Source organism: Dermochelys coriacea, chromosome 1 (assembly GCF_009764565.3).
Source record: "Dermochelys coriacea isolate rDerCor1 chromosome 1, rDerCor1.pri.v4, whole genome shotgun sequence".
In the NCBI taxonomy this organism is placed as follows: domain Eukaryota; kingdom Metazoa; phylum Chordata; order Testudines; family Dermochelyidae; genus Dermochelys; species Dermochelys coriacea.
In genome coordinates, this window is record NC_050068.2 from 118,062,722 (window position 1) to 118,086,791 (window position 24,070).

General features: G+C 40.6%; 1 protein-coding gene across 1 annotated transcript in view; it reads right to left on the bottom strand.

Annotated features, from left to right (window-relative positions):
* The window catches only part of NPAS2 (neuronal PAS domain protein 2), a 180,022-nt gene extending 156,337 nt beyond the window's left edge, over positions 1–23,685 (bottom strand). Inside the window, 1 exon segment of the mRNA XM_038387626.2 lies at positions 22,786–23,685. Coding sequence (XP_038243554.1) covers positions 22,786–23,081 — 296 coding nt within the window. The 5' untranslated portion in view covers positions 23,082–23,685.
* Positions 23,686–24,070: the final 385 nt, after the last annotated feature.

Sequence of the window (24,070 nt, forward strand, 5' to 3'; positions counted from 1 at the left end):
AAGGAGTACTTGTGGCACCTTAGAGACTAACAAATTTATTAGAGCATAAGCTTTCGTGAGCTACAGCTCACTTCATCGGATGCATATGAAGTGAGCTGTAGCTCACGAAAGCTTATGCTCTAATAAATTTGTTAGTCTCTAAGGTGCCACAAGTACTCCTTTTCTTTTTGCAAATACAGACTAACACGGCTGCTACTCTGAAACAAGCCAAAGAGTGATGGAAATGCTTCAGTACAAACCTGAAGGAAGAATCACAGAACCTGCCCTTACTGTTTAATTTGTTGAAGGTTTTCTTTGAAAAAGTCACAGGTCCACATCCTGCAGTGCAGAGTGTCTGCCTGATGCTACACTGCCTGCAGAGCATGGCCCTAAAGTTGGCTTTATTGGCCATAGGAGGAGCCATCCCAGTGCAGGGGATCCTTCAATAGTATAGAGCCAGAATTGTGGGTCTTACATTGCTCCACCTCCACACAATTCCTCCTGCAACTAGCGTAGACAGTGTGGGCATGGAAAGACGGTGTGGCTAGGCATCCATATGTCCCTGCAGAGGCCCATTTGCCATATTAATTTTTGTATTGGTTGCCACAGGCAGCTCACAGGACAAGCCTGGCATATATCAGGGCTCAGAAATGGGAGAGTAAAAAGGCCATCCCCCTGCTCCTGTGCTGTCTGCTCTTCTGCAGTAGCCAAGAATCTGGGCTCAAGAATCAAAGAGTAATTTATGCAGAACATACTTTATTAAAATTTGTTGTGTTTTTGAACAAAAAATATTCTGGATCTTCTACTCTAGGAACGTATATTTAAGGTTTGTTTCCAGGTAGGAATGCAAAATTGTGTTACTCAGAGCACAAAGTGGAATATTAGCAAATGCAAATGTTTCCAACAAATTAAAAAACTTTTTGTTGCTCATTGCACTGTTTTTGTGCCAAACATCACTTTCTCAGGTTTGAGTGGTAGTTGGTACCAGCAAAAAAACCCAACGAGGTGCCACAAGTACTCCTCGTTTGTTTTTGTTTTTTTTTACCACTTTCTCATTTACCTTTTTTCCCCAGCCAATAGCTGCAGCAGAATCAATGTTTCTTAGTCATTATGTGATTAGGTTTCTATGTAGCAAGTACAGTATAGTTTTTGTTTGAGGATCAACTGGAATAATGTATGGACAGTGCAAAATAGCACATCATCTAACACATGAAATGGTATGATTCTATATAGCAGCTGCTGAAATTTGGCAGGAACATTTCCTAGTTTAGAATATACTTTTGTCTGTCTCAACGTTTTACACTCCATGCACAGTAACTCAAGGTTTAAAGTCAGTCTGGCTTATCTACAGTAGTGATTCATCTAGGGGAATCAGGGTAGCCAGAGCCTGCTTCTAGGCAAGGGAATGAACTATTCAGAAATGGGAGTCGGGGGGGAATCAAGAACATTATAATTTATCAGTGGCATTGTAGAAGTTTCAGGCAGGAGGGGAAGATCCTCTTTCGCCTTACCTTCCAAGGTTATTTGCCTTTTCCCTTGTTGCCCTCAGTCATTTGGTCTACATGCTTAGCCTCAGAAAGCCCAAGAATAAGCCAGCTGGCCAAGGCTAAGGTCACATCTCTACCTGTCCCCTGCACGTTAGCCCCTACCTCAGTTAGACTGATTTCTCAGGGCAGGTCTACACTACCATTTATGCAGATGTAACTTATGTCGCTCAGGGGTATGAAAAAACAGAAGTGGAGTAATTATGCTGATGGGAAAGCCAATATAGTGATTCTAGTGTAGACTAGCCTTCAACAACACCTACATTTCAGGCTTTTCTATACTTGAACACAATTAGCAATGAACCAGCAGAAAGTTTGATTATGGGTTCTGCAGAGATTTTGTTTTTTCCCCTGAAAATGATCAATTTAACATTTTCACTTAGACCCATGAAAATAATAACCTTACCCACTGCTAATCTCCTAACCATCCAGCCCCTTACAGTTCATATGTTTTTTCCTTGGCTGCTGTTTTAATATTTTTCTTTTAATAACTGCATACATAAAAATATCGTGATCTTATTTACTATGGGCTCAATCCAAAGCCCATTGAAATCAGTGAGATACTTTCCATTAACTTCACTGGACTTCGGATCAGGCCCTTGGGCTCACTGTGGATGGAAGACTGTAGTTTCAACTGACTTCAGTAGGGCTCTGCCTAGACACAAGAATCTGTCCATGTGAAACCAACAGGGCCTTGGTTTGTAATAAACTAACAGTAAACAGGTCCATTTCATCCTTACTCTTATAACATGACTAAGGATTCAATAAACCGCATTTATACGCTATTTCAAGCATGTAATATACCATGGAGGAAACTGAAAACTTGGATACTTATTTTAGGCAACTCACTGATGATTTAGGTACCTAAACTCATATTAAATCCTCTTCTGAAAGGAAAGGTGATAACCCCCTAGCGAGGTCTAAACAGAAAAATGCATTCTTGGTTACTGCTCCCCAATCTGGACTTCCAAAAGCAGACAGCTTCCAATAGCACCCCTAGACTGTAAACATTAGTGACAAAAGCAGACTTCCTCAGTCCTTCTGTCGTGGGTCTTCAGTTACATCTGAAGAAATGGTTTTTACCTATGAAAGCTTATGCCCAAATAAATCTGTTAGTCTTTAAGGTGCCACCGGACTCCTTGTTGTTTATAGAGGAGAAAATTATGTATACCTAAGGTTGTCAAAAAGTTGGATGATATTTGACAATTAGTATGTACCAAATAAATGTAATTAAAGGCCGTGTTTAAATGCATGCATACCAGGGACAAATTTAAGTTTGTACAAGCAGTATTGAAGGGACACTGTCTCCTTTGTCTTTGAAGTTATGGCCTTTTCCTTTGGATACACGATATTTCACAAAGTTAAATGCTGCTTCAGGACCAATGAAAACTTCTTCCTTGCCCTTAGACTGTAAGTGGAGTGTATCTGTAGGGTATACTGGTTCATTTAATACTCTAATTTGCTTGTTACCTTTTGTTTTCTTATAGTTATTTTGGGGTTTTTTTCCACATCCAGACTGTAGTTCAGGGAAAAAAAGCAAGATGTGGAATATATCTAAGGTAATATTTAATTACCCTAGCACCTAACTAGTATCTAACTGCTTCTCTGGACAGAGACTTAGTGCATGAAAAACCAGAGTGTGAACGTACAGCGCACTAGCCTGCCACGCATTAAGTTGCCATGCGGACCCTGCTACCACACACTAAAAGTTCCATAGTGTGCTTTAATGTACTGCCTCTTACTCCTCTGCATAGCCGCATACGGGCAAGTGTCAATCTTGTTCAAAATAACTGAGAGAAGTAGATTTCAGCTATACAATACTTTCCGCATGAAAAAGTTGCCTTTTCATGATAATGTTGACATGCATAATGTTGAGTACTAACTATACTTTGAATAACTATATGAAATCACATAGTTATTTTGAAATAGTTTAATTTTAAATTCAAATTAAATATGCCTTTCTGGAAGGATGGAAAATTATCTTGAACTAAATGCTTATCAATTCTATTTTATTTCTAGTCAGGCCATCCTTTCATCTAACACTATGAAGCATAACGACTCAGTTTTTTTCCTTCCGACTTTGATCAGTGCATTACCATGACAACAGTGTATTTACTGTAGCTATAATGGCTGGACTTCAGAAAATGTTAACTGGGTCCCTTGAAAGTTCATGGAAGAGCTTTTGGTTTCCACACTCTATATGAAAGAACATTTCTCTTAACTGAATGTATGGATAGATCATTTAAATTCATTTTCAAATTACCTGTGTTTTGAACGTCCAACGTCTCTAATGTGGTTTTAAACATATTTTTAATAATGAAAAAAACAAATCAAACTTTTAATTATGAGCTTGCTCACTTTTTTGCTGACTAAAGTCCATAAACCATGGAGTTAATGCATCAGTCTGACAGGATCTGAAGTATGTACTCAATGAAGGTTTTTACCTTCTTGTTTACATCATTATTCTTTTTTAGAGCTTGGGAGCCTTGCATAATGACAAAGAAAGATGTAGGGTTCTGTTCCTACACAACTCTCACCACAGTGTCTGACTAATTGCAACTGATTTTAGCTTATATGAATCACCTATAACGTTGGTCAACACTACTATCTCCTGAAAGGTTTTTATGCTCTTTAGCTGGAAAAAAGGACAAGTTTATTATTCAGGAATAGTTACATTACCTGATGCTTGCATATGCAAATATCTGCAAACTCACTGTAGTTGACACTTATGCCTCTAGAAAGGGAGTACTTGTGGCACCTTAGAGACTAACAAATTTATTAGAGCATAAGCTTTCGTGAGCTACAGCTCATGCCTCTGTCCTTCAAGCTTTAAAGCACAACATAGTTTACATACTGATTTTTCTATTATATCTCATTGTTAGCAGTATACTATAAAGTCTGATCCATAAATTATGTCTCTGTAGCTAGAAAAATAATTTCCTAAAAAATATGGTAAAAAGGGCATAAAGGGTGATATTTTGCAGGTTTATTGGATCGGAGGGGGAAAATATACATTAATAAGAACTATGGCACCATTCGATTATTATATGACATAGCCTCCAATCCAGCAGAGTAATTAAGCATGTGCTTAACTTTAAGCATATATTTAAGTCCCTTCTTCTTCAACAAAAGGGCCATGAGCATGAGTTCAAAGGTAAGCCTGAATTTGCTAACTCAGGGACATACTGCCAGACAGCACATGCAAGAGGAGAGAAAACATTTTGTAATAGCAAGATTCCTAAAGTTTGTTTTTACCTGTTACAAAGAACAAATTCATAAGAATAAAATGTCTTCTGCACTAGATTTTGTCAGTGTATAATTTATAAATGTGTACATAAAAAGTTTCTTTCATGTCTGTTGATCTGTTTGAAAGAGATGGAATTAGAAGATCAGAAACTAATTAGAAAGCCTGTTCAATCTTAAATTTTGTTACATATGGATGATCTTTGAAAATCATTCATATTAAATATATATTTATAGCCATTTTAAATAACTTGAAATATGTACAACTAATATTCAATCAGCTACAATATGCATGGCTTTAAAAAGTAAACAGTGTATTATTTATGATAGTCAGTAACACATGACTTCAGCTATCACTAAGAAAAAAATCTCGACAATCTGATTTTACTCCTACACTGAAACAGATTTAATTTAAATTTAACAAATGCCTCCTAAACTGTGGTTCTTTTCTGAAAAGTGACTGTAAAAATGACAGAGGGATTCAATATTTATTTTGTTTCTCAATTATTTACTCATCAAATTGTGGTGTTTAGATGTTGCTTGTAGTTATTAGAATTGGGAGCACTGGCTGCTGGGAGTCTGAAAGGACAGGAAACAGGAAGGAGGGGGGAGGAGTTGAGAGGCTGGAAAAAAGCTACAGAGGGTGCAGCAGCAGCTTGGTAAAGAGGTTTCCACTTTGAAAATAAAGTCCTGTTGAAGCTTGTTAGTACCTTGTCTGATTGCTACAACACGAATTTACTCAGATTACAGTTTCCAAGCCAAATTTAATCTTTCTACTCTATTTTTTTTAAAGCTGTACAGATGTTCAGAAACAACATTCTCAGAATTGTTTTATAATGGAGAAAGTATTTATTTCAAACATTGAAACCATTTTTATTATTATTTTTTTAATTTTTAAATCATCTTGGGACAGACACCAAGCCTGAAAAATGTCTGCCTGATAGGTGAAAATTTTAGGAAGTTATGAGCAGTTGAAACAGAGATAGAACAGAAACTGTTACACAACCTTAATTTATAGTTAGTCATTGTGAGCACTCCAGTGGTACTCCTAAATACTCCAGGACATTGAGGGAGATATCTTGATCACACTGAAGTCAAAGAAGCCAGGATTTCACCCTAAATCTGCTTTGCATGCTTGCCCAGCACAAAGCAGATTTAAACCCAATGGACATAGTTCCTTGAAGGATTCCCCTTGGCTTAGGTGCCATAAAGCCACTGTAGTGAGTCTTATGTCATCCCCCATCTTGGCCACCAGCATAGGTGATGTGGCTGGAGAACAGGGACGTGGCCAAGGCATCCCTGCACCCTGCTACCAAAATGTTTCCTGGGGGGTTGTTAGCCACCAGCATAACTTAGTTTTGGACTACTGTATACTGTGCCTGCTGACCAGCTCAGCTTAAAGTCACCTTTGGACCCCTAAACTGTGCCAGACCTTCTGCAGGTGTAACCCTGGATTTAGCCCACAATGTGCTTATAATTCCACTTCTGTTCTTTGTGTTTTTTTTGTATATACACACTGATAGCCTATTTTAAGAATAAATGTGACTTTTACATTTTTCCTCATCCTAAATTTTATAGTTAAAAGAACAGAAATTTGAGAAGACAGGAAGACTCACCCCTCAATACACTCTACTATAACATCACAGAGTGATCAGGGCAAAAACCTTTAGCCTTGAGCACTTTATAGAAGAAAAAGGAGGTCATTTTTATTGCAGGGTAAAATGTTAATTTCTCCCTCTATTCTGTTTAGACCATTACACCTGATTATGGGCAGAACAGCTAGCACCACCTATAATTAAGTTATAAAGTTATGGTTGCATGACATTTCCCATTATAAGACCCTGCTTTCAGTTGCTTATAACTACGGCCCTTCGTTTTCAGTTTTTAATTTTATTTTTCATTGGAAAATATCTTTATTACTACAACAAAAACAGGTGAAAATTGGTAGAAAAAACTATTAATAATTTTTCTGGATAAATATTGGGGTTTATTTTGGTGGGCGGATGGGCAGGGGGAAAAAGTATTCAGTAGATTAATGCTTTGAATGATGAATGGAATTCAATGTGGTTTCCTACAGAACTAAAACAGAACTTAAAACACAATGCCACCTCTGAGTTTAAGAAAAATCTCTAATCCCCCCCAAAAAATTTTCATTTGAATAAACAGTTTACTATTGTAGACTTAGAACTAATAGCCTATAAATATTTACATTTAATAATTGGGCCACGCCATTTTCAGCACATACATTCAACTTCATCCTTTTCTCCTGTTTTTTGTTTTATTAAAACTTTCAAATATTTCCTTGTGTTCCGAAACTTATTCTTATACAGACTTTCATTTTCTTCCCATTTTAGTGTGTCAGATCTTTACATCATTATCCACTAACAGTTTGAAATGTGTATGTGGTGGGGGTGAGATTTATCAGTATGTTCAGATGCGCATATACGTCAGAACTTGCGCATGTGCCTGTTTGTTTATTATGTGTATCTTCTAGATTAATACATAGTCTTACTTCAACAGGCAGCTTTGCATATTGTGGCAAAATACCTTGTTCACCTCAGTAGGCTCAGTCCTTTTTAGCCTTGGAGACTCAGGTTTGGGGCAAGGCGAATCCTTATAGGTGGCACTGGGTCCTGCTACTCCTCTCCTCAGTCAGTCTCTTGTGGTTGTCTTCCTTCCCTTCTGGAGAGCGAGTGCAGCCTCCCTACTGGGATGGTCTGGTGTCTTGCTGCAAACAGCCTACTGGCAACTTCCCTGCTCCTCTCACTCCCTCACTCTCCCCCTCCTACCACCCAGGGGAGGGTTTAAAAAGGTCCCAAGTAGTTGGAGTCAGCTGAACCTAATTGGTTCCCTAGCAAGGCTACTGAAAAATACATGGTCTATTTAAAAAAATTCTGGTGCCATTTTCTTTGAAAAGATCCAAAGCTCCCATTTTTTGGAGAAGGAATCTGAAATTTGGCAGTGGGAGGTCTTTATGTAAGAGATATGCCCTTGTTGTCCCGGTCAAAATCCATCCACATCCAAGTTATAAAGACTTTGGAAAAAAATCATAGTTCACCAATGCTCAGTAGAGACTGAAATTGGATGAGGAGATAGGAAGGCTGGGACAGAGAACCAGTGAAGTAGTGGAAAGGAGCTGAGGAGGATCAGAGACAGATCTGATGAGGAGCCAGAGTGCACAGGGAGAACTAGGACTGGCTGGACAGACAATGGGACAAGGACATGGGTGGGGCAGGATGGCACTGAGATTAGAAATTGATCTAATAAAAGATATTAATTACCTCACCCATCTTGTCTCTCCATTTTATCAACAGCAGACAAAGAAAGCAAAAATTGCTCCCTCTTTTGACTGCTTCTGTAGTCCTTTTATTCAGGGAAAAAAGGCAGCCTTCACAGTTCAGTAGGTACCAAAATGATCTTTTCACCTCTTCCTTATACCTGAAATGTGTTTGCCTCTAGTGAATAAAGATGAATGTTTTGCATCATGCGGGGGGTGGGGGGGGGGGAGAAGGGGTATTGTAAGGCCTCTGAGGAGCTAGCTTAAAAAATAGTTCTGTGAGATGGTCAGTTTTTGACTGAATAAGTAGAAAATAAATAAGCAAGTTCCAATGTTGAATAGGCTTAATTGTTGGTTTCATTCTCATGCTTAGATCAACAGTAGGGTTTACAGACAACAAAATGTTCCTCCAAAGCTTATATTGTACACCTTATAGAAGAGAGCTTATTTTAAGCTATACATTTTTTCTGTACTTTTATCCAGTTAGTAAACATTCTGGAGTTTTCTCCCCAGTTTCCTTGCCCAGCCACTCTGCAAGTTTACTCAGTGATGGCAAAATCTTTTTTATTCTGTCAATCTTTTCCTTTTTGATCTGCCACTTCTTGGATGACAGTATCACAGTTGTCTTAGAGACCTCAAAACAAAACAATAACTAGGGAACTGTGGATTATTCTAAAGTAATTATGTGCAGGACTAATAGTGCTGCCGACTATTAAGGTTGCCAACACTTCCTATTATAAGCCCCTGTTTTCAGTTACTTATAACTTTACCAATTTTTAACCATTTGGGCGTAAATTTTACATGCCAGATGTGTTCTTCAGGCTGATTTTTGGTCTTTAATTCTAGTGAAAATGGTTCAGACATTTCTGAAAATGCGGCTAGGGTAGAATACATTTTTTTAAAAAGCTGTTGGGCTCCCATGCTTTGGAGCAGGGATTTGAAATTTGATAGAACGGTGACTTTTGTGTCAGGAATGTGCCTTTTGCTGTCCCCATGAAAATCTGACTAAATTCAGCCTTTGAAATGATCTGTAGAGACTTCTTAGATTTTGGCAGCTATCATCCTGAAGATTCCTTTTGCACTGAGCATGCTCCATTCCAGGGCTCAGCAGGACTTCCCCTGCAATTGCAAATCTGGGCTGATGCAGGCCATGCCAGGTCCGAGCACATGAACTGAGAACGGGGAGACTGTCTCATCTGTGCTCTTATGATTTCCCTGCTGGGCCCAGTCAGAATGGAGGATGAAGTTTCATGATTCAAATAGACCTCTGCAGGTCCAATAGCTGGGAGTCGCAAAAACTGGGACTGGAAACTTGTAGGGGGAGATGAGAGAAACTGAGACTGGGAGTTGGGGTGGAGGAAAGATTGGGATTTGGAGTTGGGGTGGAGGGGTTGGCACTGGCTGAACAAGCAAACTGAGGCGGAGCACCAGGGGGCCGAGGGGAAGGAGATGAGAGAAGACTGATCTTACAAGGAGCTGGGGTATGGCAGGAGAACTGTGATTGGACAAAGAGACTAAGACAAGGAGCTGGTGGTGGGGGAGGGGGCATTGACATTAAAAAAGGAGCCTGGGGAGGGAGATTGGGACTAGGAGCCAGTGGGGATGGGGAATATGGCAGGAGGACAACTGGAAGCTGTGGGGGAGTGAGAGAGATCAGATGAGGAGCTAGGAATGGGGGAACTGGGAGTGGCTGGGCAAGGAGACTGGGACAAGGAGCCTTGAGGAGTGGGGATGGATCTGGGAATGGCTGGGCAAACAGATTCGGAGCTGGAGAGAGAGAAACTGGGATGGGGAGTCTGAAGGGGTGAGACTAGGACTTGCTGGAGAAGGAGACTAGGACTGGGATGCCTGAGGAGTCGAGATTGGGACTGGTAGTTAAGGAGAATGGAACTGGAGTGAGGAGCCAGGGGTGTGGAAGAGATCGGACAGGAATGGGGGCAGACTGGAGGGGACAGTGCAGAAGGGGTCACATGGGGGGGGGAATGAGCAGAAGAGTCTGTGCCCACTACAGCACACTCCTCTCCCGAGCCTGCTGTGGAACCGAGGAGTTCTCCACCGTCAGGAAATACCTGTGAAACCCACTGGCAAAGTGTCCCATCTCCATCTAGTACTGGTCCATGCAGAAGATGAAAAAAACCTATTACTGCTCTCAGTTACTTCATTAGATCTGTGTCGTGGGATCTAAAGTTTCCAGTGATGCTAATGAACCATGTGGGTGTCAATAGATGCCACATGATAAAATTTCTGACTTCAGTTTACTTTCTTAAAAACCTAGGAAATTTCCCACAAAAAACTGCAACCTAATGTTCTTTTAATGTAAAGTCAAGCACTCAAAAGTTAGGAAATGCCAGACCCTTAATTCACCCCCCCGTGCATATGTATACAGGCTTTAATTACATGATATACTATTTTTCCCCTGCCCACACTTCCCATCGCAACCGACTCCCAGTCCCAATCTCCCTCCCTCTTTCTCACCAACAAAAGTTTGTCCAATCAAAGATATTACCTCACCCACTTTGTCTCTCTAATATCATGGGATCGATACAGCTACAACACTGCATATATATAATATATTTTACAAAAATCCTCCAAAACAAATGTATATACAAGTAATTCTCCAAAGACTTAGCACATAGAATCAACATTTATCAGGCTGTTTAACAACAAATTGATAAATTAACACACAAATCACATCAGATATAACGTATGAGGAATTGGGAACACAATTTTCTTTTACAGCTTGCAGAAAAGAAAATATTGAAAGTTATAAAGCTGAAGAAACAAAATAAACGACTTCTAATTATAATACGCTCATATCATCCTTGTTATATATGGAGATATTAAAGGAGAAGATGGATAATAAAGCAAATGAATAGCCAAAAGTTCAGGACAGCTAATATCCTCAGGACCATATCCAGATAAAGGGTAACTTCCAATTTGCTGGCTCAGAGAAGCACTTGGGCTCCTCTGTACTATACTGACTTTCAAAGGGTACTTCCCACTTATTAGCAGCCATGTAGTGCTTACCTTCGCTGCCTAGGACCACTCCTTTTCCATTTGCCCATCCTCATTGAAATATACTTCCTGGCCTTGATTCAGGATAGCACATAACCATGTACTTAAGCCCATCCCTGTTCAGGAAAGCACGTAATCAACTTCAAGCACATGTACTTAACTTTAAGTATGTACTTAAGTTTTTTCCTGAATAGGGTTACGTTCCTGAATTAGGGCCATGATGATGGGCATGCACAGAGCATGCTCAGGACATTCCCACAATGTTCTCATCTAGGGGGACTAACCTAAGGAAGTGTGCACCCCAAAGACAAAGATTTCTCTCAGGATAACAGCTTTGAATTGGTCAGCCTGGAAAGTAGAAAAAAGGATCCACTGGATCAGAGATTATTCCTACCTTCCCCATGCGAAACAATTTTTTCTTTTTTTTTTTTTTACAAATAATAGAAAATAAAATAGGAATAGACAAAGGTAGGAGAGAACTGAAAAAGAGAGGAGGCACACTCTCTCTTCTTCTCCAGTTACTGAGAAATTAGAGGTTCCTCACCCATCTTTCCTTTAAGACAACCTGTAGGGCACCTGGGATCAGTCCCTGTTGCTTACTTGGAGGGGCCATGGACTGAGAGAGATAGGAGATAACAGAATACAGGAGGGAAGGAGTTTATTAACATGAGCTTCCTCCCTCCAAGCAGCTCCACAAATCCACAGCATGCAGGAGTGTTTTTAGATCCACCACAACAGGCTGATCTTTTCTCTACATACATTGGTCGTTGAGGAGCCAGGTAAAATGATCTATGGTCTCTGTGACTCAAGAACCCTAGACATTTTTGTTGGATAGGCCCCTCATCATTGCCTTTGTGAGACTGTCATTTTAGCTGGAATTAATAGGGTGAAGAAAAAAATGTTGTACAGTGTTAACTGTTTTTTTCAATACACAAACTACTATAATGTTGTGGTATAGTATTAGTGAATCAGTCTTTCAGCCAAATTTATCTTTTGTGCAATTTCACTGAATAAAGAAATGCAGCTGTTACTATGGGTGTGGATATTATTTGAGTAATTTTCTAAAATTCAAAAGAAAACCTGTATAATCTTGCTTTGAACAGGTTGAATTCTTACTTTACGCTGAGGTCTTCATATGAAAATCACTGTATATAGTAAAAAGAACTGAAGTACTTGTGGCACCTTAGAGACTAACAAATTTATTTGAGCATAAGCTTTCGTGGGCTTCAGCCCACTTAATCGGATGCATAGAATGGAACATATAGTAAGAAGATTATATATATATATATATATATATACACACACACACACACACACACACACACACACACAGAGAACATGAAAAGGTGAAAGTAGCCATACCAACTGTAAGAGGCTAATTAATTAAGATGAGCTATTATCAGCAGGAGAAAAAAAAAAAACTTATAGTGATAATCAAGATGGCCCATTTAGACAGTTGACAAGCTGTGAGGATACTTAACATGGGGAAATAGATTCAATATGTGTAATGACCCAGCCACTCCCACTCCTGTCTATTCAAACCCAAGTTAATGGTATCGAGTTTGCATATTAATTCAATGTGATATATGCCATCATGTGCCAGAAATGCCCCTCTGCCATGTACATTGGCCAAACCAGACAGTCTCTACGCAAAAGAATAAATGGACACAAATCTGACATCAGGAATCATAACATTCAAAAACTGGTAGGAGAACAATTCAACCTCTCTGGTGACTCAGTAAGAGACTTAAAGGTGGCAATTTTGCAACAGAAAAGCTTCAAAAACAGACTCCAACGAGGAACTGCTGAGTTTGAATTAATATGCAAACTAGATACCATTAACTTGGGTTTGAATAGACACTGGGAGTGGCTGGGTCATTACACATATTGAATCTATTTCCCCATGTTAAGTATCCTCACAGCTTGTCAACTGTCTAAATGGGCCATCTTGATTATCACTATAAGTTTTTTTTTTTCTCCTGCTGATAATAGCTCATCTTAATTAATTAGCCTCTTACAGTTGGTATGGCTACTGCCACCTTTTCATGTTCTCTGTATATATATCTATCTATCTTCTTACTATATGTTCCATTCTATGCTTCCGATGAAGTGGGCTGTAGCCCACAAAAGCTTATGCTTAAATAAATTTGTTAGTCTCTAAGGTGCCACAAGTACTCTTGTTCTTTTTGCGGATACAGACTAACACGGCTGCTACTCTGAAACCTATATATAGTAAGCACTCCATATTGTTGTTCATTGTTTTTAACTCAGATAACTCCTACCTAAGAAGCTGGGGCCAGAAATGTTCAAAAGCCCAAACCTGTACCCCTTTGTCACACAGAACTCCCTTTGACATCAATGTGGCACCTTAGAGACTAACAAATTATTAGAGCATAAGCTTTCGTGAGCTACAGCTCACTTCATCGGATGTATTTTCCACCAAATGCATCCGATGAAGTGAGCTGTAGCTCACGAAAGCTTATGCTCTAATAAATTTGTTAGTCTCTAAGGTGCCACAAGTACTCCTTTTCTTTTTGCGAATACAGACTAACACGGCTGCTACTCTGAAACCTTTGACATCAATGGAAGCTTTGCCTTGATAAGGACTGCAGGATCAGGCCTCAAATGAAATTCTGCTTCCTAAGGGTTGAATACTGGAAAATTTGAATACCTGCAAGGTACTTGGTTGTTGAAAAAGTTGTACTGTATATTTTTAAGGGAAAATGTGGATATTAGGGGCCTCATTCTCAGCAGTTTTTTCATTTCAGTAATTGTAGTTGTTAAAATCAACTAAGCTATGCCAATTTACAGCAGCTGAGAACCTGACCCTTGTGCTTGAGAGAAACAGGTAAGATTAAACTGATTATTATCAGTCAGACCAATCAGATTGAGGTTCTGAGTATTCAGGCAAAATTTCCACTGACTTCAATGGAAATCAAAAAATTCAGTGGCAATATACGGTGTAATGGAGACTTTCTAGTCTTTATTGTAAAAACAACATAATTGTTAAAACAATAACTTGTATGACTAATCTTTGTGCTCTGCATTACTCTTCCTGAAATTGTTGGAAATACAACCAGCATGTTTCAATTAGAAAAGAACTGTTGTTTGATTGGGATATCTAGTTGGACATATTACATTGCAGAAACACTGAGGAAATACAATATGTAAATAAGAAAATGGCTTTTTTTTAAAAAGGCTTATTAGTGTACCTGAAAATGTAGCACAAGATCACTAAAATATGAGAAATAGAACAAAAAATTCTTTGTAACTGAAGAGGAAGCAATATAGATGTTGGTCTGATGAACAGGATGGAGTTACTGAAAGGGTAAATAATGCCCTTGCGCCATACAGAAATAATAAAACTTTTTCTGTTTCCATAAATTGAAGAAACTTTCACTAGAAGTACAAATGCCATATGGATTTATCTAATGTAAAGACTCTAATTTAAACCCTTTTTCTGTTTTGGATGAGAAAACCAGAAATAGACAAAATGCCAGAAGTAGAATCTGCAGACTTTTTCCACAAGGTCCAGTGAAGAAGATTAATCTAGTTAGAACAAAAACAGTATCCTGCCCCCCAACTGATAGCTTTGCAAAAACAAAAGTTTATGAATAATGAGATGCAATATCTGTCAACTCCTGCAACTGGAAAATGAATTCCAATTCTTCTGTACAATACAAGAGATAATGTTAAATATCACAAGTCAGACTCATGAGAGTATTCCCACTTCAGTCAATGAAACGACTGTGCAAGCAAGCCTTGAACGGTCAAGCTATTTGTTGTATTTGACTAAAGTCAGATAACCCAGCAATGTTAAGTTTCGTCGAGTTTGATTCAGAGGCTCTACAACACTTGTTGATTAAGACAGCCAAAGTGAGAGCTTCATTCTGAAAATGTAAATGTAACCTCAATGTAAAAAGTTGCATGGAGTCTCAAAGTGTGAATTAAGAGAAAATACGGTGGACAGTTCATCAACTGCAAAATATCAAAATTAAATCAAACCCAATACGATTGTGTCAAAAACTTTTTCTGCAAAAATTTATTTTCACGTGACCTGTAAATTTCAATTTTCCTCCCAGTGATTCCACTTATCCAGGGAGGTCCAGTTTTTTTAAAGAAAGGAACATAAAAATATGAAGTTTAAATAATGAAGTACATGCTTTCTTAAAATAGAATAAATCATAGTGTGACAAAGTTCCTCCTCTACCTTGGTGGGTCCTGTGCTTATTGGCGGATTTTGCTCACCTCAGAGATTCACAGCAGCCCTCAGTTTGGCCACTTTCATGGCTCAATCTGCCGTTCACTCAGATAACCTCATCACTGGCCAGCATGGGGGAAAAAAGAGTAAGAACAATCTCCGCAGTTTCTGCTGATCCACCATGTGGGTCGGGGACCAGCTCAGAGACCTTCACCCCTGGTGGAAGCTCCTGTGTTGGGTCAGGAGGTGGGAGGTTTGGGCAGAACCAGGGCTTGCCCTCTACCCCTGGTTCCAGCCCAGGGCTCTGTGGACTGCAGCTGTCTAGAGTGCCTTCTGGAACAGCTGCACGACAGCTACAATTCCCTGGGCTACTTCCCCATGGCCTCCTCCCAACACCTTCTTTGTCCTCACCACAGGACCTTCCTCCTGATGTCTGTTAACGCTTGTACTCCTCAGTCCTCCAGCAGCATGTCCTCTCACTCTCAGCTCCTTACGCACACAGCTCACTAACTGGAGTGACAGCCTTTTTAAATCAGGTGTTCTGATTAGCCTTAATTAATTCTAGCAGCTTCCCAATTGGCTACAGGTGTCCTAATTAGCCTGCCTGTCTTAATTAGTTCTAGAAAATTCCTGAGTGTTCTGGAATAGTCCCTATTATCTTACCCAGGGAAAAGGGACCTGCTTAACCTGGAACTAATGTATCTACCTTTGATCACTCTCTTGTAGCCATCTGGCCTGACCCTGTCACAACAGTGACAGACCTGTAAGAGCGACTGCCAAATTAGAAGCTAAATTTGTCTAAAAAGTATTTTCTAACTCCAACTTTATTTTGTATATTTTATTTTTAACTTGATTACAGAGCAGCTAAGAACCTGTACTGTTGGTCTGCTCAATAGACTGAACAATTTGACAGCTCTCTGAAAAAGAGATGTCTATTTGTTCAATAGAATCAGTGTCCAATACACTGTTTCGCTATCACCATTGGGGATTGTGGTTAATGTTGCTTATTAAATAACACAAAACAGTATGAACAAGAAATACAAAACTCAGGAGTGCTTTTAGATACAGTACACCTCGGTATAATGCCTTTCATTACTGTACTGTAAAAAAAAAGTGGGGGGGCATATTGCATATTTATGGACAATTTTTATCCAGGGTTGAGCCCAAGGGGCTCTTGGGCTGACAGCTGGGAGCCCAGAGCCCTGCTTCTGCAGGGGGCTGATAGCTGGAAGCTCTTCCGCCAGGGGTTGAAGTCGCAGAGGTCACCAAAGATCTCCCTGCATGACCAACTTGTAGCCTTAATTATTATTAATTAGTTAATTAAGCTAACGCCTCTATCCAACGTGACTTCATTAACTTACTCCCGCAGTTTATGGTTCATTCTGATTGTCCTTTTGCTATAATGAACTCCTGGCTATAACGAACAAAAGGCCTGGATCCTGACAGGTTCGTTATAGTGAGGGTGGATTGTATTTTGTTTTCCCCCAACTGTTTATACAACAACACTCTAACATGAAAAAGTATGAGAGTCTGCTGTTTTATTTTATAATATCAGGATGGATAAAAATCAATTATTTTAAAATATTGTGTTTTTTTCAATCAGATATTTTTATTTAAATTAAATATAGGGTTTTTTAAATAAATCTATTTAAACTTAAATTTGAAATTGACAATTTATGTTAAGGTCTAAACTATTAAAATAATGTAAATTAAAAACAACAAATATGGAGCAGTACCTCTGTCAAGTTTTAAATACTGCAGAATCAAACCACTGAACTGGTTTAAGTCACTGACTAAGCCCCTATAACCAGAACTGGTTGGCATTCTAAACTAGCTTTTGACAGTGGTAGCCTTTTCTGCAGGAATAGGGAGAATATTTTTTTCATTTCAGTTTATTCAGCTAGTTCAGTTTAATGACTAGTTCATTTAAAGTTAAGAAACCAAGTGGGAGTTGAAAAAAGCAGGAGAGCTTGTTTTCCTCTTCCACTGTATGAAGAAAAACTAGGTGTGATGGGATGAGATCTACAGCTTTTAAAATCTTGAAGGAGATGGTGACCAGAAGCAAATCAGGTCAATTCATTAACTACAGATACTTCCTTTGTGAAATAAATGAGTTTTGAATGTAGAATATGTTTTAATAAACTTTTTTTCTTATGTATCCAGTACATTTAAGTTTGATTTTAAAAAAATTAATTTTGTGTTTTTGTGCATTTTTGATTGAATTTGAATTTCCATTCACATAGACTTGACACAAATCACAAGTAAAAAATTATTCATATTCTGGTAAATAAGAAATGCATATTTCACTATTTTCTAACATACTAAAAATCTAAAAGTTAAGAATCTGAATAAATGTTAGTTAAGCTATATAATTGCTTCATTAAATGTTTATAGATATAGTATATCCTCCTGGTTAGCAAAAAGAAGCACCAAATTTAGAATAAAGGATATAGTTAGTTACAATGCAACATGTTTTAATTAACCAGTGAGAATCAACCTTTCTTTAGGAAAATAAAAAGCACAAATACAATACATGATTAAAATTGATCACTTAAATCAAGGTTTGTTGATTTAAATCATGATTAAAATTGGTGATTTAAATCTTTTTGATTTCAATCAATCCACCCAATATAATATCGTGTGAGTGTGTGTGTGTGCGTGCGTGCATTTGCTAGATTGAAAAACTGCCAACTTTGGTGTCTGTGCCAGAAAACAGAGTAGTGGTAGCGACTGATTAAAAATAGTGAGAGACTGTTTATTTAAAAAATCAGAATGAATTCATCTAAAAACTAACAAATACCACCAGAATGACTTTAATTTTAAAAAAATTACTATTTCGCCATCAAGAAGCTGACAACAATATAAAGTCTTTAGATAAAAAAAGTAAATTTTGTTCATTATGATAAAAATAGTCTAGTATTTAAAAATATACTTGGTCGCCACATAGGCTACAGTGCATGGGCCTTGCCTAAACAGATTGCTGCAGGAGATGTGCATCACTGGAACCACATTGGCTCACATGTTTTGGGACTTATATAATAACAACTTCTCAAAAATTATTTCCCAGAACTACATTTGGGATATATCCCTTCATCTCAGAAACTCTCCAACTCAAGGAAAGCTTGGTTCTCTAGAACCGTGCTTGTAGCCCAATGATTCATATTGCTCAGATGGAAGAGCAGACTGCTTCTGGGGATAGAAGCTTGGCACAGCGATTTGGCTGACCTGGCAGCTAAAAAGCAGGTTACATTTCAAAGAGGGACCTCACACAAATTTGAAAAGATTTGGTATGACTTTTTAAGACATCTTTGATTAATTCCTAGTGTATAGAAACCAAGCAGTCACTCTCTGTCCCCTTCCTTCCTTTCCTTTCCCCCAATGAAGTCAACTGGGCTCCAGGCAGGCCCAGCAGTCCACAGTGAATCACAGAGCAGGACCAGAGCCTTATACTATGAATAAATATTGTGACATACGAGATAATAACATGATACCAGCAAGACTAATACCTCTGTATTTTGTTTAAATCAGACAATAAACCATTTATTTTTTAAAACTTAATTAAGGTGTCTCATAACAAATCTGTTAAAAGATTACTGTCAGCTTGAATTGACTTCCCCAGAACTACTTGTGTGAGAGAACTTATTCACAAAAATAAGTATATGAAGGATCTAACCCTAATTTTATAATAAACAATTTTTTATAAAACCTAGGGCCAATAGGAAAACAAAATTGAAATACAGAAACTGCTATGTTTATACAAATAAATATTCCTCTGCAGAATCTGAAACTCAAACATTGTAGCACTAGGAACCTGAAAGTGAAACTAACTATAAACAAAAGTAAAGCCAAATTCATTAAAATTCTACATTGTCCAGGATGAGATGAGAGAAATACAGAAAGTAAACATAGAAAATACATAGTGACAAATATATTGGATTTTAAAAATTCTTTCACTTTTAATAATTATAGTAATAATATGGGTAATTGGTATGTAGGTTGAAAATTATATGTTTAAACAAATATTTATTTAACTGACAGTAGCCTCTTCAAATCTTTACACTCATCATATAAAAACCCTACATGAAAAGAATATTAAGATTGCCAAGTCAAGCGCTCAAAAGTTAGGAAATACCACAATTAAGGCTGCCCACGTAACCTTAATTTAGCCCCCTTGTGATATATCCTTTAATTACATCACCACATACTATTTTGCCATAGGATTTTGCAAGTTTAATGTTCTTTTAATGTACTTTTATGTAATTTCCTAAGATTTTTAAAAACTTAAGGAATTGAAAAAAAGAAAAATTCCATCATGAAGCATAGTGAGCCCCACATGGGTCATCAGCAGGGTTGGGACCTTTAGATCCACAGCAAAGTTCTCTACCACTTGAGTTAACAGAGTAACTGGTAGCAATAGAAGGTTATCATCTTCTATGCAGCCCTGCCAGTAGAAGAGTATGAAGACACACACTTTGCCAGTAGCTTTCACAACAGATGGCTATCAAAGACTCCATGAATATTACGACTCCAGAATAATGGGTTCAATTCCAGGTTCTGGAGGGAAATGTGCTCTAATCATTACAGATCCTTCTGTACCTGTCCTCCCCAGCTTCTATCCACGCAGGTTCCTTCCCCTCCCCCGACTCCCAACCTTGCCTCTGTTCTGCTACTCCCAGCCCATTTTCATTTCTGCCTTTCCCCATTCCCAGTTCTTGCCCTTCTCCACCTCTTGTTCCCATTCTCCCTCCCATCTTCTGACCCCCTCAACTCCTGTCCTGTCCCACACTTCTGCTCCTGACCCCTGCATGCCCAAATCCTCCCTCCCTGCATCCCTTTCTCCTCTCCCCACTACTTATCACTCCTCTGCATTTGAGCATAGCTGTTTCCTCCATCTCTTCCACAGTGCCTGGCGCCAGCAGGGGAGCACTAACAGCACATAAGAGACAGCCTTCCTCCTCTCAGTTCTGGTACTCAGCACCATTGCAACCTCTGGAAATGAGGAGGAGCAACCACAGGGAAGACACCTTGTCAGCCCCTGCAGCCTTAGGTTGGAGGATGCTCAGTTGTTCTGTGGAGATGGCACATGCAGAGGGTGGAGCTGTGAGAAGATGGAGCATGCTCAGCGCAGAGTCTTCAGAAAATTTAGCAGCTGAACTCTAACAAGTCTTCACCGAGCATGTGCAAACTGAGGTTTTTTAAAAGCTTATAACTTGGCCAAATTTGCATACATTTTCACAGAAGCAACAAAAGGTACATCCCTGCCACCAGGGTGGCATCCCTGCCAAATTTCAATTTCCTGCTGAAAGTCATGGAGGCATTAGAGCTTCCCAAAGAAATGGTTGTAAGATTTTTGTTTTTTTTTAACATGGACAAAATAATATATTTTTGCCTAATATCATTCTCAGAAGCAACTGGACTATTTTAGCTCAAAATTAAAAAAAAAAATCAGCCATAGGCAGGCACAACATGGAAAATTTCAGCCCAAAACATTTTGCTTTTCATAAAGTTAAGCAGTTAAAAACAGAGGTTTATAATGGGAAGTGTTGGGCAACCTTAACTATAGAGGTCACTCCTTGCACTGCTTTTAATTAAGTTACAGAAAAACTTGTTGAAAATTTTACTGAAAAGAAGACGAAATCATAGCTCTGCATCTTAAAATACAAGAACAGACAAACAGTATTAGTGTTAAGTTCATGAAATATATTATTGGCCCCAAACCCTCACACATGCAGGTTACTCGTGGGTACTCACATGAGTAACAAACTGGACACCATTAAATTAGGCCTGAATAAAGACTGGGAGTGGATGAGTTATTACACAAACTAAGAACTATTTCCCAATGTTAATTATTCCTCTACTGTTACTCACACCTTCTTGTCAACGGTTTGAAATGGGCCATCCTGATTATCACTACAAGTTTTTTTTCTCCTGCTGACAATAGCCCACCTTAATTGATGAGTCTCATTAGAGTTGGTATGGCAACACCCATTTTTTCATGTTCTCTGTATATATATACACACCTCCCTACTATATTTTCCACTGCATGCATCCGATGAAGTGGGTTTTAGCCCATGAAAGTTTATGCCCTAATAAATTTGTTAGTCTCTAAGGTGCCACAAGTACTCCTTGTTCTTATTACTCCTAAATGCACTCTGGTTGTTTGGGCCCTTCCTTAGCCAGCCAATAGGTTTCAGAAACAGACACAGATGGATGGATGAGCTGATTACATCATGAAACTACAATCACTAATTATTTAATCTAACTAAACAAACATCACTATGGGATACAAATTAGCATTTCATACATGAGTGAAGGAGACAATTTTCCACTTCAGCCACAGTGGACACTTGTTGAATTTGTACACTTAAAGCACATTTTATGCATGCCCACACTAAGGGGTTTTATAGTCTTTCTGGAGATTAGTACCATAAAAAGATTAAAGTTCCTCTGCTGGCTATAATATTTATAACAGCTAATTATTTCTAAATCACTGGGGTGAAAGAAAGATATCATCCCGTACACAGTTAAGGAATATCAAGTTTTTGGATTAGCATCCTCACTAATTGCTGAATCACTCCAGTGCCCTGACAGGGAAAGAACATTACACAACTCTTTAGGAACCAAATTCCATGTTGTTAGAAGTCTATTTAGCAACATTTTTTTTTCTCATCTGCAAACTTAAAGAAAACTAGAAGAAAACTGACAATACGGTTTAAATTACAAGAAGCTCTTGGCAAATGACAACCTGGTGGCCCACTCCAGGAACCCTTCCTCAGGCAAAACTCTCCCTGACCTTAATGGGAGCTTTGCTTGAATAAGGACTGCAGGCTCAATGCCCAGGTCACCGTTCAACCCTGTATGAATGCAGCCACAAAATAAGATGACAAATTGCAGCCATATGATAATTTTCGAGGCGATGGGACCACCAGTGCCTTCCCAACTCACTGCCCCTGGTCAAGCCAAATACTCAAAAATTAAAACGAACGCGTGGGTGTGCGCGTGTGTTTTCTGAACGGACAGTAGCTGACAACCCCAGTTCTCGCTGACACCTCCTCCTGCCAGAGGTGATGCCCATTACCATGCCAACCACTTGCTGCTATACAGCGTCCTGGCAGGGGTGAGTAACCCAGAATGCCCCACCTCCACGCTGCTAGCCAGGGAGGGAAGCTCCGTGCCTGAGGCGCTGCACTTGTGCCTCTGACGGAGGGGCCACAGGCTATCAAACCCCGCCGCACCCAGTGCGAAACCCTGGCTTGGGGCAGAGCCCGGAGGGCTCAGTCCCCGTTCCCTTTAGGTGGGGCGGGGGTAACCTGCCCCGCCCCGGCGGAGTGGAGCTGTGCGGGCGCCCACGCGCCTGTGCCCGCGCGTCCGCCTGCCCCTGAGGGCGCGGAAAATGCGAAGAGGGCGAGAGGGGCTGCCCCGGCCATGGGTGTGTCAGAGCACACACACGCACGCACACGCACACGAGCTCCCCTGGCTCACTGGCTGTCCCTGCCCCCCCCCCCCCGCGTGGAGCTGCGCCTTACCTGGGGTGCTGGGGGAGGCGGGCCGGCTCAGCCCAGCGGCGGCTGCTGCTGCTGTCCGCTGTGGCGACCTGAGCGCGGGAGCCGCGGCCGCTCTGACACCGGCTGCTGGCCTGGATGCCGCCGCTTTTCTGGTGCCTCCCGGCGCCGCTGCGGCGGCTGCTCCACTCGCGCAGGGGGCCAGGCTCGGGAGCCGGCCAACTCGTCCTCGCACACGACAAGCCCCGGGCTCTGGCCGCCGCCGCCTTCCTGCTGCTGCTGCTGCTGCTGCTGCTGCCCCTGCCCCCGCTGTATCTCATGGTGCAAGGGGACGCCGCATGCCGAGCTCCCGCTTCCCCGCCGCGCCGCGCCGCACCGAGACACGCGGCAGCGCGGGCTCTACCGGGACCGCCAGCCAGCCGGCGCCCCGGGCTGCTGCGGGCCGAGGAGGAGGAAGTAGTGGGGCAGGGGGGCTGCTGGCTGGGGCCCGTCCTGGGGCATTAAGTTAAACGTACCGAGGGGAGAGGCAGGGAGGCTGCAATCCCGGGACTTCTCCTTAAAGTTGGCGCCCCGGGGGCGAGGAGGGAGCATCCTCCCAGCAAATCCTGCCTCGGGGCGCAGCCCTGCCTGCGCCCGGCGACCATCGGGGTGCCGCTCCTGCGGGAGTGCGAGCGCGTGGTTGCCGAATTAGCGGGAGCGGGGAGGCGGCGGCGGCTGCTTCGCTAATCGGACTCTCTTGCAAGGAAACGGAGCTGGGCTGTAAAATTGGTCTGGGCTGAAAAGGGACCCGGCCATCGCTTCCCGTCTCCCCCCTTTTGAAGAGCGGGTGGTTTTGCTTTTGGGAGGAAACGGGTGGGGAAGAGAAAGCTGCAGAGAGAAGGAGAGGAGCGCTCCCTCCCCTGCCTCCCCTTTGCACAAGTGCAGGGAATGTTCCACTGACCTACATATTTTTCCAAACATACGTGACCTTTTTTCTCTCTCCTTCCCACCCCCTTTCTGTGGGAGGAGACAGGCGAGGATCCAAGAAAAGGAGACGCTGTAGCGAGAGAAAGCACAGAAGAAGAAAAAACAGGGAGGGTTTCTTCGCAATGCCGAGGGCAAATATCAGCTTGGCTATATGTCTACATATGCACAGCACAGTGAACGACAGAGCATAAGCGGCAGTTGATCTTTCCTAATTCTGCGGTGTTCCTGATCCTAAGGAACGATCGCAGTTTAACCTGGCCAGAAAACGCAGAGTGTGGGTTTAAACTCTCTATCTATGCCTCTCTCCTGCTATAGTGCCCAGGTTAGAGAGGGTAGGATCGCT